This window comes from Pelophylax lessonae (genome assembly GCF_965119305.1).
Source record: "Pelophylax lessonae genome assembly, chromosome: 3".
Taxonomy (NCBI): Eukaryota; Metazoa; Chordata; class Amphibia; order Anura; family Ranidae; genus Pelophylax; species Pelophylax lessonae.
In genome coordinates, this window is record NC_138770.1 from 611769575 (window position 1) to 611782502 (window position 12928).

At 37.9% G+C, this 12928-nt stretch overlaps 1 protein-coding gene across 1 annotated transcript in view; it reads right to left on the reverse strand.

The window, feature by feature from the left end:
- Nucleotides 1-1021: 1021 nt before the first annotated feature.
- HLX (H2.0 like homeobox) overlaps nucleotides 1022-12928 on the reverse strand; it is a 15186-nt gene continuing 3279 nt past the window's right edge. Inside the window, 4 exon segments of the mRNA XM_082252412.1 lie at nucleotides 1022-1385; nucleotides 1388-1694; nucleotides 9738-9922; nucleotides 12392-12574. Of these exon segments, the coding sequence (XP_082108538.1) occupies nucleotides 1282-1385; nucleotides 1388-1694; nucleotides 9738-9922; nucleotides 12392-12574 (779 nt within the window). The 3' untranslated portion in view covers nucleotides 1022-1281.

Below are 12928 nucleotides of genomic sequence, written 5' to 3' on the forward strand. Positions count from 1 at the left end.
TGTAAAGTATTACCAAACAGAACAGCAACTCATTTTTGGAAACTTTCACTCCATGCTGCACCAAGTTTCTAAACAGCATATCCAGGCAACTTCTGAAACCAGTAAGTTTTTGAATCTGTCCGCCGCAACCAGTTTCCAGAGAGCACCTCACAAGGTCAGTGTAAGGTTGTACTAACTGAAGCCTGTGTAGTATATCCTTCTGTGTTTCTCTACTTTCTGTATCATCAAGGCAGCATTGAATCTGGTGACTGTGACAAACTTCCTAGTGCTAACATTTACTTTTTTACGTATCCTTTCTATAGGGGAGATACAACAATAAGCCTGCAGTGAGCATGCTTAAGAATGCCTCCTCTCCATGACAAGCTGGGGTTCCGGGATTACCAACATAAAACTGGGGTACACTACCGGTACACTGATTTAAAGGTTTAAGTTCCAGTTTTGACTGCAGCATAGCTTTAAAACTGAACTCCAAACAAATAGCTAGATACATACATGAAATTCATATATGAAAGCTTTACCTGCCAAAGGATTTGTATTTCTGTCCATCCATATCTGAGATTTACACAGCTATAACACATAGCATAGCCCTGTCTGGCAGGGAAGGACACCTGATTTTTCTATGCAACAGTTAAAGTGGAACTAAAGTTGAAAAAGCTGTGAACAGGCAGCTCCATAATGCATGTATTTTCTGAAATAAAATACATTTAACTACCTGTTCACAATGAGCTGCACCTTTAGTTCCACTTTAAGAAACACTTACACGTCATAAAAGGAGAAACATCAGACTTATGAGCTTATCTCTCTGTCACTTTGCTTGCTTCACCTATCAGCATGTTCCTTGTAAGCACATGAGCACTGCAGCACAACTGATTGGCTCCTTGTGCTGCTTCACCCTCTATCACTCTGAGCTCCACTGTACAGGGACTGCATTAAGTTGATACAAAACCAGATTCAGGTTCTTACACTACTTACATAGAAAGAAAAATAATAATATTTATTGATAAATTAGAGTTACATTATTTGTGTCCTTTATATTGGCCTGGAGTTCAACTTTAAATATTTCTGTGATTTGTCCTCTTCATAGCCTGATAATTGCACGTTTGTCAGCAAATGTTATTAAAACTGTTTTAAATTACCAAACTTGTGACTTATGTTTAGTGGCCCTTTAAGCAGAGGATTTATGCAATGATCTGCCCAGTTGTACACTCTCCTCTAAATGTTCCCAGTGGTACAATCGTCCATACAAGGCAATCCGCCCAGAAAATATTTTCACAGTGTGTCCTAAATGAAGTATCCAGAGAGGAGGACGACCAATATCCAGCACACCAGTCTGTCATCCAGGGTCCTCTGAATTAATGCAGAGGGGGGCTCTGTGATCTGGGGGGCTCTGAACAAGGGGTGACTTGTGGTGTGGAGATGTCAGTGGCTGGGGATAATTTAATGACGCTGGTTTGTTGGGGCTCAGAGGTGACCTCAGTCCGTTCATTGTCACTAGCCATCAAGTCCAGCAATTCAGAGTCACTACTGTCACTGTCCCCCTCTGTCCTGTATGGGCTGCTGCTTCTGTCCATGTCCCCCTCTGCGGAGCACGGGACCTCAGTCTTTTCTGACTCTTCTTTCTCTTTGTCCTTCTGTGCTTGCGCCTCTTTGGAGTGTCTCCACTTCATGCGCCTGTTCTGAAACCAGACTTTGACCTGGAAAAAGAAAGAGGGGGTTAGTGCATATGGTACAAACAGTGGTGTCATCACAGCAGTAGCAGAGGAACCCATTGATACATGGTCTGTGGTCATGGGATGCTGGGTTGACCCCGCTCTACCCAAATTCAATAGTATAATAACAGTATATACAAAAAAAACAAAAAAAAAAGTATATATATATATATATATATATATATATATATGGTTGGGGGGGGCACACCCTAAACATGCATTTCTAAAGCTGGTGCTGCTATAAAGACCAATATACATATATAGCCACAGAGGATAGCGCACACATAAAAAGGAGTAACTTTCCGATCTTACAAGGCTACTGAGACCTGATCTAAATGAGTAAAAATGGGGATTTGGTCACACCATATGGCCAAATTCTGCTTAAGCCCACCACTGCGTCAAAGTACTCTTAACCATAAGAGAAGTGAGATTTATCCTTCATTTTATGGATAGTGTAGGGCCCACTGATAATGGGGTACTTTGATGCAGTGGTGGGCTTAAGCACGATATGGCCATATGGGGTGACTAAATCCCCATTTTTACTCATTTAAATCAGGTCTCAGTAGCCTTGCAAGATTGGAAAGTTACTCCTTTTGTATGTGGAGATGTCAGTGACTGGGGATAATTTGATGATGCTGGTTTGTTGGGGCTCAGAGGTTTTATATATATATATATATATATATATATATATATATATATATATATATATATATATATATATATATATATATATATATATTATTTTTTTTTTTTTTAGATGCTGCAGGAGCAGAATACAGCAGATCAGTTCTAATAAATGCCACCCCTTCTCTCCAGGTATGAAAGGGAGGCCACATGGGCCCCTTGGATCATGGGGAGCCACAGTTTGGTCTGAATAATGTGTCCAGGTTTCAAAACCCAGACTGTCTGGGTGAATCATGGACAGGTGGCAACCCTAGTCTGGACAAGGACCTTCATGATATAGACCATAGGTATTAAATTTATGTGAAATTTAAATCTACTGAAAATTACTTTAGAAATTACTTTAACCCCTTCCTGCCCATCCCAAGTGTCTCTGCCTGGTCCTTTTTGTTCACAGAAAAAAAAAAAAAAATAACAGGGCTGCCTGGTCCCATGTCCACTGTGATTGGCTTTCACAGGGAGCTAGCCCTGTCACCTCCTGATTCAGACTGGAGACCAGGAGATGTCTATGACAGCTCGGCCACTGTGCTGGGAGTGAGCAGTAAGTGATTTAGGACTACATGCATCACAGGAAAAGACTTGGGAGCATCATAATAAATTGAATATAGTATGCAGCTTAGGTCCTCACTGCTGTACTGCCCCCTAGAGCTAGCAATCTATGTACAGGAGAGTACAGCAAGCAATGTCACTTCAGTTCAGCAGGTGTTTTATATCAAGTGAAAACAGGACATGGACATAAAATACGCAGCACACAATGCTGGCAGCTTGCGGTGTGTCATTGTTCTAACCAGGGGCTGATAACAATCTCCCAGCCACACTGCTGCACACACAGATAAACTCAGCCCAACTGGGGCTACTTCAGTCCTAAACAGACCAATATTGTCCCCACGAGAAGCCAATAATGACATCGGGTTTATAAATAACTCTGCACTTGCTGGGAAGTCTTCTCTGCAAATACAGATATGAAATCTACGCTTGCCTAAAGACGCCTGATCCTATGAAGCAGCCAGAGGTGGTCAACACTTCTAAAACCATCTAAAAGCTGAGACATAAAAGACACAATGAACGCAGCTTTGTTTTAATTCACACATCTTTAAAGGGTAACTCCACTTGCATTGGAAAAAAAGTATAACAAATAATAATAATAATAATAATATTGCATCTTTAATTGCTACACAAGCCATGTTGTAATTTAATGCTAATAAAAATTACTTTTCTGATTCTATCTGCAGCTGCTGTAATTTTCTGTTAAACTAAATGCACTATGGCAACCGCTGGTGTACACAACGCCCCCATAAATTTAATTTCCTGCTTGTGTGATTTGCTCACGGATTTTTCCAGAAGTCTGTTCTAAAATATAAACTAAATTTTGGGCACCTTCCTGCAATAGGAAATTTTGGTGAGATGCTCCCCAAGGGTTCCATTTTTTCTCATCAGAACACCAGTGCACCGGGTGATTATAATGAACCAGACCCTCCCCTTCAGATTCAGTCTGCAATCAGCCCAGTGAAAGAAACAGCTATTTCTTTAGAGCAACAGAAAGGTAGGTCACCCAGTGGGAATTGTTTTTTCCAAAAAGTGGAATTCATCTTTAGTTGCACACAAAACCTGTGCATACCCGTGCCAGTAAACATGGCTTTGTATGGGGCATGGTTCAATTGGCCTTGTGTGAATAAGGTTTTACAATAAATCGCCATAAAATATGCGCTGTCACACCTCTAGCAATCACTATATCACACCATGCATTCAAATGTATTTATTTAATTCCAGGCAGATTTTTCAAAAAATAAATAAATAATTATTTTTACATACACTAAAACAAACTAACCATACCAGCAAGATCTTTATCATTTCCCCTTATATTTATAATTGCAATATTTAACTATACTGGACCTTTTATGTAGTATAAAGAGGTAGGCATGCTAAGGTCAGCTTTTACTGCAAAACTTATGTAGCTTGACTGCTTGATCCAGCAGCTATTGCTGCATGATTACTTGATCTAGCATTTACTTTACAGCTATTAAAACTTGACTATTTTCTGTTAAGCTGCTCATTAAGCTGTTGAGAAAAAATCTAACAGATTCCTCCATCCACACTATACAGCCCAAATACATGACTCTCCCACTAAGGCTATTGCGTTTTGACAGCTGGCATCAGTGGCCACCAAAGGACATCAGGTTGGAGAGTGGTGACAGGAACACTTTTGGTTGGTTCATCAGGACCTGTTTAAAATTTGCATAGTGTATGGGCAGGTTTAGGCTGCTAGAACGGAATAAAGCATCAGTGGAAGGAGGAGCAGTTTGGAGGAGGAACACTCGGTGGAGCTAATGAGACCCAGAAGCGGGTCCTGTCAGGCTGTTGAGCATACTCTGCCTGCTGCACACCATCATGGGATCATGGTAAAGCTTTCCAAAACTGTAGCCTGATATTGGAACTGGATGCTTGAGAATATAGTTGTGAATGTAAAAATTAGACTTTATGCTAGAATATAAAATTGGAATCTCTGCATTTAATAGCAATATTGCTAACTCCGCCATGGCCGGTCCCAAGCCCATGCTGAAAATGGAGGGTTCCATGGGGAAGGCACCACTCCACCATGTGATGGTTGTAGGTTTCAGGCAAACCAATGTTTAGCTACAGCTAATAGGGGATGGTCAAAGGCATTCTGTATGCCACCTGAACCTTTGGGCTGGTCAATTGGTTTAAGACAAAAAAAAAAAGCAAAATTGCTGAGAGAGCTGCCAGTTTATACTGTATGAAGGTGCAATATAATTAAATAGTGCATTCTAAGTCCTTTGTTTTTGGCATCTGCATCCACCCGAGCTACACGCAGGCAGCCTTAAGAGGTGGATGCAGATGCAGAAGCTGCATGGAAACAGCAGCTTGCTAAAATTTGACAACCGTGCAGGAGGGGAAAGGCCTAATTGGCTTTGGGAAAATGCAGTATGTTTTAGAAAGTTTTATTATGTGCAAAAAAAAAAGTGAAAAAAAAAGTGATTTATTGTTTGCAAAATCTGGCTGATAGTGAATAAATAGCAAAATTGCTGCTTGTTTAAACGCATAGTGTGATGTAGCATTTGTTAAAGGTGTAACAGAGTATATTCTATGGAGGTATGAATGTATCCATGTTAGGTACAAACTGTTCTACAAAGGGTTGTTTAGCTTGTCCACTATTAAGAGGGTGATTCTAAGCTAAAAACAAGAAAGAATAAAGCAGAAGTTTGGATTTTATAGAGGGAGGGGGGGGGGACACTGGTTCCCCTTTTTTCTCCCTGTATTATGGTTTCTCATCATGTTGAGCAACACAAAAGCATTATTTTTTTTGTCTGAAACATCCAAATCATTTTCTGCAGCAAACCAGATTATTGCTTCATCTCAACCACAATACATAAAGAGGCACAATCTATAGCCTTATTCATCCTTACGTTTCATAAATCCGTTTAAACAAGAGAAAAACTGATTTTCACTTCCCCTCAATCCTGCATTTCGCAATGTGCAATAGAACAAAAATCGCTCTATTTTCCTGTAACAGTCTTTAGAGGACAAAAAGTGGTTCTTTTTTTTGCACTCTTAACTGCTTTTCTGAGTTTGAGAAAAGTCATTTCAGAGAAGTCCATAAATGTGTTTATGTGGTTGATATACAAAAGGAGTGAGCTCACATTGCAAAATAAATTTTCCCTCAGCTTGGAGAAGCTATGCTTATTTTAATTATCCTATCATTTTTTATTCTTGGACATGATTTGATATTCCTTGAATAGAAAATGATTACTTAGCTTCACCCCAAAATTCTTTGGTCCTCTAATAAATCAACTACTATGCGATTTATGTGTGACTAATTGTATTGATAAGAAGTTAGAAGGACAATTGTTATCAATATATAAATTACTGGGCTTTAGCTGCTCATAATAACATATATTTATTTCATAATTCTGTATCAGAAGCAAACGTGCAAATATATGGGCCATAGTCATAAAGTGTCAAATGGTTGATATATTAACCGGTCACTTTTAACAGTTATTGTTTTAAACAGCAAATGTAAGAAGTTGATTTACTAAATGGCTAGATGATGGTCAGTTTGCTAAGTAAATTCAGTTGGTTTAAAGTCAACCATTTAATCATGCAGGGAAAAAAAATCTCTTTTGTTCATTTCACTTCCCATGGTTGAATAGTTTAGGTTCACCTTATTAACTAACTTTGGTGAACATTCATTTTACAAAGAAAACAGTCTTTACTACTTTATTAAATTAGTGCCACTGATATTATCTTTTTTTTTCAGTGTGGATTCCCGTGGAGAGACTTTGATGCTCAATCTCTCTTGTCACTCCACACATTTACCAGACAGTTGTCACCCTGCAGATTTGCAAATAGTGGCATTTGCCCTCTACACCCAGGACATTACATTTTATAATATATATTTATAACTACTGCAAACAGTGGGGGAAAATGCCAATAAATAGGGTCATATTTAGGCTTGTACCTATATTGAACTGTTTTAATTACTGGAACCCTCAGAAATATGGAGATATTATACTGCATATAAAAATATATAAAATGACATATATTACATAGCTTTAAAGCTAAGAGATAGTGTATTAATGTATTATAGTACAAATAATTCTACATTTTAATATATTTAGTAATTAACTAGCTGGATATGTTAGATTATATTTTACATTTAAAATGTTTACATATCGATTTACAAGCTACCATCTCCAAATATAACTGTAAGCATTTATTTGTAGCACCAAAATTGTCTGCAGCACTGTACAAGGTAGAACATGTCGGAGTTAGTCACATGAACTACTGCAAAAAAAAACCCTCATTCTTACAAGTTTACAGTCCAGAAAAGGCATGGATAAATAGGGAGGGGTTGATTTACTAAAATATTACAGATTCACTTAATTTAGTTAATAAAGTGCATCTGTGCTTACTTTGAAAAAAAAAAAAAAACAACAGGATTTTAACTTGCATGTAATTGGATGATTGAAGGTAATAGCTCTACACTACACTTACTTTGCTACATTGACATTTTTTTCTTTTTTAGTACAGCAATCCCATTAGATAAGGAACTTATATCAGCATTATGCAAATGAAGACTCTTTGCAAGTTATGAGTTTATCAGCATTAGGGTTTTTAGTACTTTTAATAGGAAACAAAATTAGAAGACGTTTTTTCAGCACAAACAGAGGCTGTAGAATTCATACATTAATGCTATACTATGTTATAAAATGCTTCCTTCATTATATACAATTTTGTGGTGTATTTCCGTAGAAGCTGGTAATAATTTGTTTAAAATTAACACTTGAGGCTAGGTATGTAAATATTAATATGTAGCATAGTGGGATCCCCTTTAAGCATTTACTAAAAAAGAAATAAATATATATATATATATATATATATATATATATATATATATATAGATAGATAGATAGATAGATAGATAGATAGATAGATAGATAGATAGATAGATAGATAGATAGATAGATAGATAGATATATATATATATATATATAAATATAATTTCTAATGTTATTTAGGAGCATAAAGTTTAATCGGAGAGGAAAGCATGATTTTAGAGAACATCACTATTAGAGACATGGGGAGTAATCTGCTAGTGAGCTGACCTTGGCCATACACTGCTCGCATTACAACTGTTATGCTCGCCATACACTGCTCGAATTTCTAAGGACTCTTGTTGGCTCGGCTGATGTTCAAGGAATGTATGTCCTGCTCAATTCAACAACATTTGACGCCTATCAACGGAGCCTTTCAGATGCAGCCAATGTTTGGGTATAATGACAGCCTAAACAGGCGCCATCCGCTGTCAAAATACAATAGCCTAGAAAGGGAGATTCGTTCATCTGCTCTGTTAACTTAAAATAAGAAATCTGTTGGATTGCTTTCATTCAGACTGTGGGCTGAATGAAAGAAATCTATTAGGCCTCATTTACATGTACAGCTGACAGAAAATAATCGGTGGTTGATCCTCGTTTTTACTGTCCCAATCACCCCCCTAACCCCACAACTGCCAAGCCACAAGTTACAATGCCGAGTGGTAAGTTCACGTTGGGGTTGATTTCCTAAAGGCAAATAGACTGTGCACTTTGAAGTTGCACTCCGCAAGAGCAGTTGCTCCAGAGCTTAGTAAATCCAATCAGGTGCAAGCAAAATAGCTGTTTTTTTTTTCCTTGCACGTGATTGTGCATTCTTTGCAAAGTAAAGCTTTACCGCATTTATTAAACTCTGCAGCAACTGCACTTGCAGAGTGCAACTGCACTTTCCAAAGTGCACAGTCTATTTGTCTTTAGTAAAACAACCCCATTGCCTCAGTTACAGTGCACTGTGATTAAACAATGGGGAACTAATTCCAAGTGCAGCTCATTCAACAAAGTGGGACTGCCCTGAAACCATATGTAATGCACTCATTTGCAGCACAGTGCAGCAGCCTTTTAGGTTACAACAGTTGTTGCAAAGTGAATATATACTTTAAATATCCAATCAGGTTCAAGGGAAATGAAAATAAAAACTGAGGTTGATTTACTAAAACTGGACAGTGCAAAATCTAGCGCAGCTGTGCATGGTAGCCAATCAGCTTCTAACTACAGCTTGTTAAATTAAGCTTTGACAAAAAAAAAAAAAAAGGAAGGAAGGAAGGAAGCAGTTTTTATGCGCATCTGCACCAGATTTTGCATTCTCCAGTTTTAGTAAATCAACCCCGAAGGAACTTGCCTTACACCTGATTGGATGATTTAGGTGAACACAGCTATGTGATCATTTTCTACATCTAGGGGTCTATTTGCTACAAAAGTAAAGGCTGTTCATTTAGAAAATAGAATATTCACTTAGCTTAGTGAATAGGTTGATGCTGTTTTTACTTCAGTCATACAACCACACATCCTATTTTTTTTTTTTTTTTATAAAATTTATAAAAACATTTTGTTAATCTTTTAAAAGTTTAATTTCAACAACTACTGCCTAGTGACTCTGCAATTGAGGATCATTCAACAATTTCCTGGTTTAGGGTGACAACTGTCTCCCAGTTGTGCTTCTGTGTTGTCACCCTTCACAGACACCCCTGGTGAAAACTACAAGCGTATGTGGACCATTGTCACTATCAGGAAGCCAGTCCAGAGCAAAGATGTGCATATAGTAAGGAAGGAGATCAGTAAAAAAGATGAAACACTATATTATAAAACCTAGCACTTGTTTAGAATACACCACGCTTTAACAACCTAAATGTCACCCAGTTATTGTTTAGATTTACTGGTTTAGTTGTGCTTTGTACAGTGATGCTAGGTCAATGAAACTTTGCCTTGTGACATTGCCACGAGTGTGCCATCATCTTACCTGGGCATCGGTGAGCCCCAACATGGCTGCCAACTGCTTCCTGTCCGGCTTGGTGACGTATTTTTGCACTTCGAATCTTTTCTCCAGCCCCTTCCTTTGGAGATTGGAGAAGACAGCCCTTGACCATGACCTCTTCCTCTTGTACGTCTGAGGCATTGTATCCTTGGTGAGGACTGCGTACGGGCCTGAGGGTCAGAAACAGAAAACATCATAAAATGACAATCTGCCAAGGTGGGGGGGGGGGGTCTACTGCTAAATGCTGAAACTTGTAGTTCTACGAAGGTTAGGGAAGCATAAAAAGTGTAGCTATTCCCCACATCAACCAACCTGAATTAATCTAATATGCCATCTAAGTGGGAAACAACAATAAGCAATGGTTGATTTTAGAGATAAGCAAATAAGTTCATAAAGTGGGTGAACACATAACATTTGTATCATTGTACAATTAAGCCAAACATATGCAGATCTGAGCTGTGAGGGTGAGGGTGAAAAGAGACTTATGGCCTGTACACACAATCCGAAAATCAGACAACAGATCGTCCATTTTTCTTTGCATGTTAGTCTCATATCGAAAATGAAGTGTTCACTAAATTTATGAGAATTCTCGTACGACAGAATAAAAAATGGGAAGTGATGTAATGTGTTGTAGTGTATTCGTACTGTATTTTCGAACGACAACTGTACTGATTAAATGAAATCTTATGATCTGGTATCGCACAGGAAAGATTTCATGCTTGTCCAAACGGATAATATTGGATGAATTGTCATAATTGGCTCTCGAAAGCTGTTTACTAACGATCTGATTATCATACGATTGCTTCGAACAGCGGTATTTTTCGTACAATTTTCGGATCGTGCGTACGGGCCATAAGACTGGCCATAGATAAATTGAATGGATTCCCCGATGCACACAAGTGAGGTGGATGGAGAAATCGTCTCTGCTAAAAAAATGTATTCTGACTTCCAACATACCCGTTCACCAAAATGCAATTGTTAGACTAACATCTGTCAAGCAGGAGTGGCTACATGTGGATGGAAATTCGGGCGATCCCTACTGAACTGTCCAAATTCAATCCTTCTGTGGCCAGCTTAAAGAAGAATTGCTTCTTACTGTGAAATGACCCCACTGGGGTTGATTTACTTTAAGAAACAGAGAATGTTGGCCTAGTAAATGTTCTCAGAGTTTAGACAATAGGATGAAGTTGTGTTCACATGATCAACCAGTCAGGATAAAGCTTTGTTCAAAGGATCAGCCAATCACGTGCTAGCAAAAACACTGGTTTATTATTTCTCTTGCAAATGATTGGGTCTTCAAAGGAAACAGAGGTTCACCTTAAAGGGGATCCACATCAAATCCTTTAGTAAATAAATGGTCTACTTTTAATTTTACTTTGTTCAAAATAGTAGTAAAACAATGTCATTGATTTTGTAGAGGGGTAGAGTATGTATACTCTGAAAAAGAGTTGTTGTTTACTTAGCTTATAATAAGGGAATCTTTGTACACTTCAACCATCCAATCCTAAACAGGAGCAAAATATTGCTTTTTATTGCTTCCTTTCTGATGATTGGGTATTCAAAGTGAACAATAGCTTTACTTTATTTAGGGAACAGTCTGTACTCTTTCAGTAAATCGATCCAAATGTATACGCAGGATATCGTGTTATTTCTGTGAAGCACTATTAACTTCAACCAATAACATGCAAAGTAAATGTGTGCTTTTTTATGTGCTTGGGCATTTAAGGTTAACACACATTATCTTAGCTAAATGACATACTTTTCTACTTTAGTAAATCACTCCAAATGTGTGTGCAATTGGGTGAATTGATTAAAGTAGTTACTTTTAGGATGGGTTTTGTTAACATGAAATACTGGGGCTGATTTATTAAGTGCAAATAAGTTGTTCACTTTTGAAAGAGAAGTTGCAATTTGAAAATACATTTTTCCCAGAGCTGTGGTGAAATTTAACTTTGCAGAGAATACCTAATCACATGTAAGGAAAACTTTAAAAAAAAAAATTTGCTTGGATATGAGGGGAAATTTGGGAGGAAAATCCCCTTACAAAATGCAACTTTCCTTGCAAAGTGGATGTTCTAGTTGCTTTCAGTAAATCAACCCATTGAATCGGGATCGATAAATAAGAAAGAATATTAACTTGAACCCAACTGAATGTTTGAACACAAGCTAGTGTAAAAGAAATGTTTATTTTATTAAACAAGCCTTCATGTGTACACATCTACATAATACACAACCAAATGATCATAACAATAAGTAAGAAATAAATGTAATATTAAATATAATAATAATCATAATATCATTATCTATAATTTAATAAATTGTAGTGTCAGGATACCATGCTATTAAAAAAATGTGTGTTTGTCTTTTATATTTCTTATATATGTTTTATTGTACATGATAAAGAAATATATACTGCGGTGGCTTTTTCCATTCTTATTCTGCAATTAATAGCTTTTTTTTTAGCATTGTTTAAAGGGGAACTACACCGGCCCATAGAAGGCCATTATGTTAAGAGGGGATGTTGCAAAGATGTTGTTTTGATGACAGCAATGGGCCATTAAAGAGCCCATTAGCCAGTGGGTGAGTTACAGATGTGTGAGCTGTGATCTATAGATGGACTGGCCAGGAGGGGACAGTACCTGGGAAGGTGTCCTGGAAGTGCTGCTGCATTGAGCTCCTCTGGTTGCTGTTTAGTTGCCCCAGGATAGTCGGGGTATCACTGAGGGGCTCTAGAGAGGCGAAGAACTGGCTGGCTGTAGACTGCATGTGGGGGGCAGTGTGGACTCCTGACTGGCGGCCTGAGCTGATCAATGAGGTCAGATCTGTGATCACAAAGGAGAAGATCTGTTAACAGATCCAGCTGTACCCGCTGACATGCCAGCATCCACCCCAGCACTGTGCCCCACTCACCTCCACCCCCCTCTGCATTGTACAATGGATACAATGTAACAAATCCACATTATAATCTAAATAATAAAGCTCACATCTAGCAATCAAAAAACATGCACTGCATGACTTTCTACAGATAACACACCACTTTATTTAAAAAAAAAATCCAAAACTCAATTATTCTAATTTAATAAATAATTCACAAAAAGAAATGTTCTCGCCAGTCTATAAAAAAACAACATGTTACTCTGTTGCACTTACATATATATGATACAAAGCTCAAATCT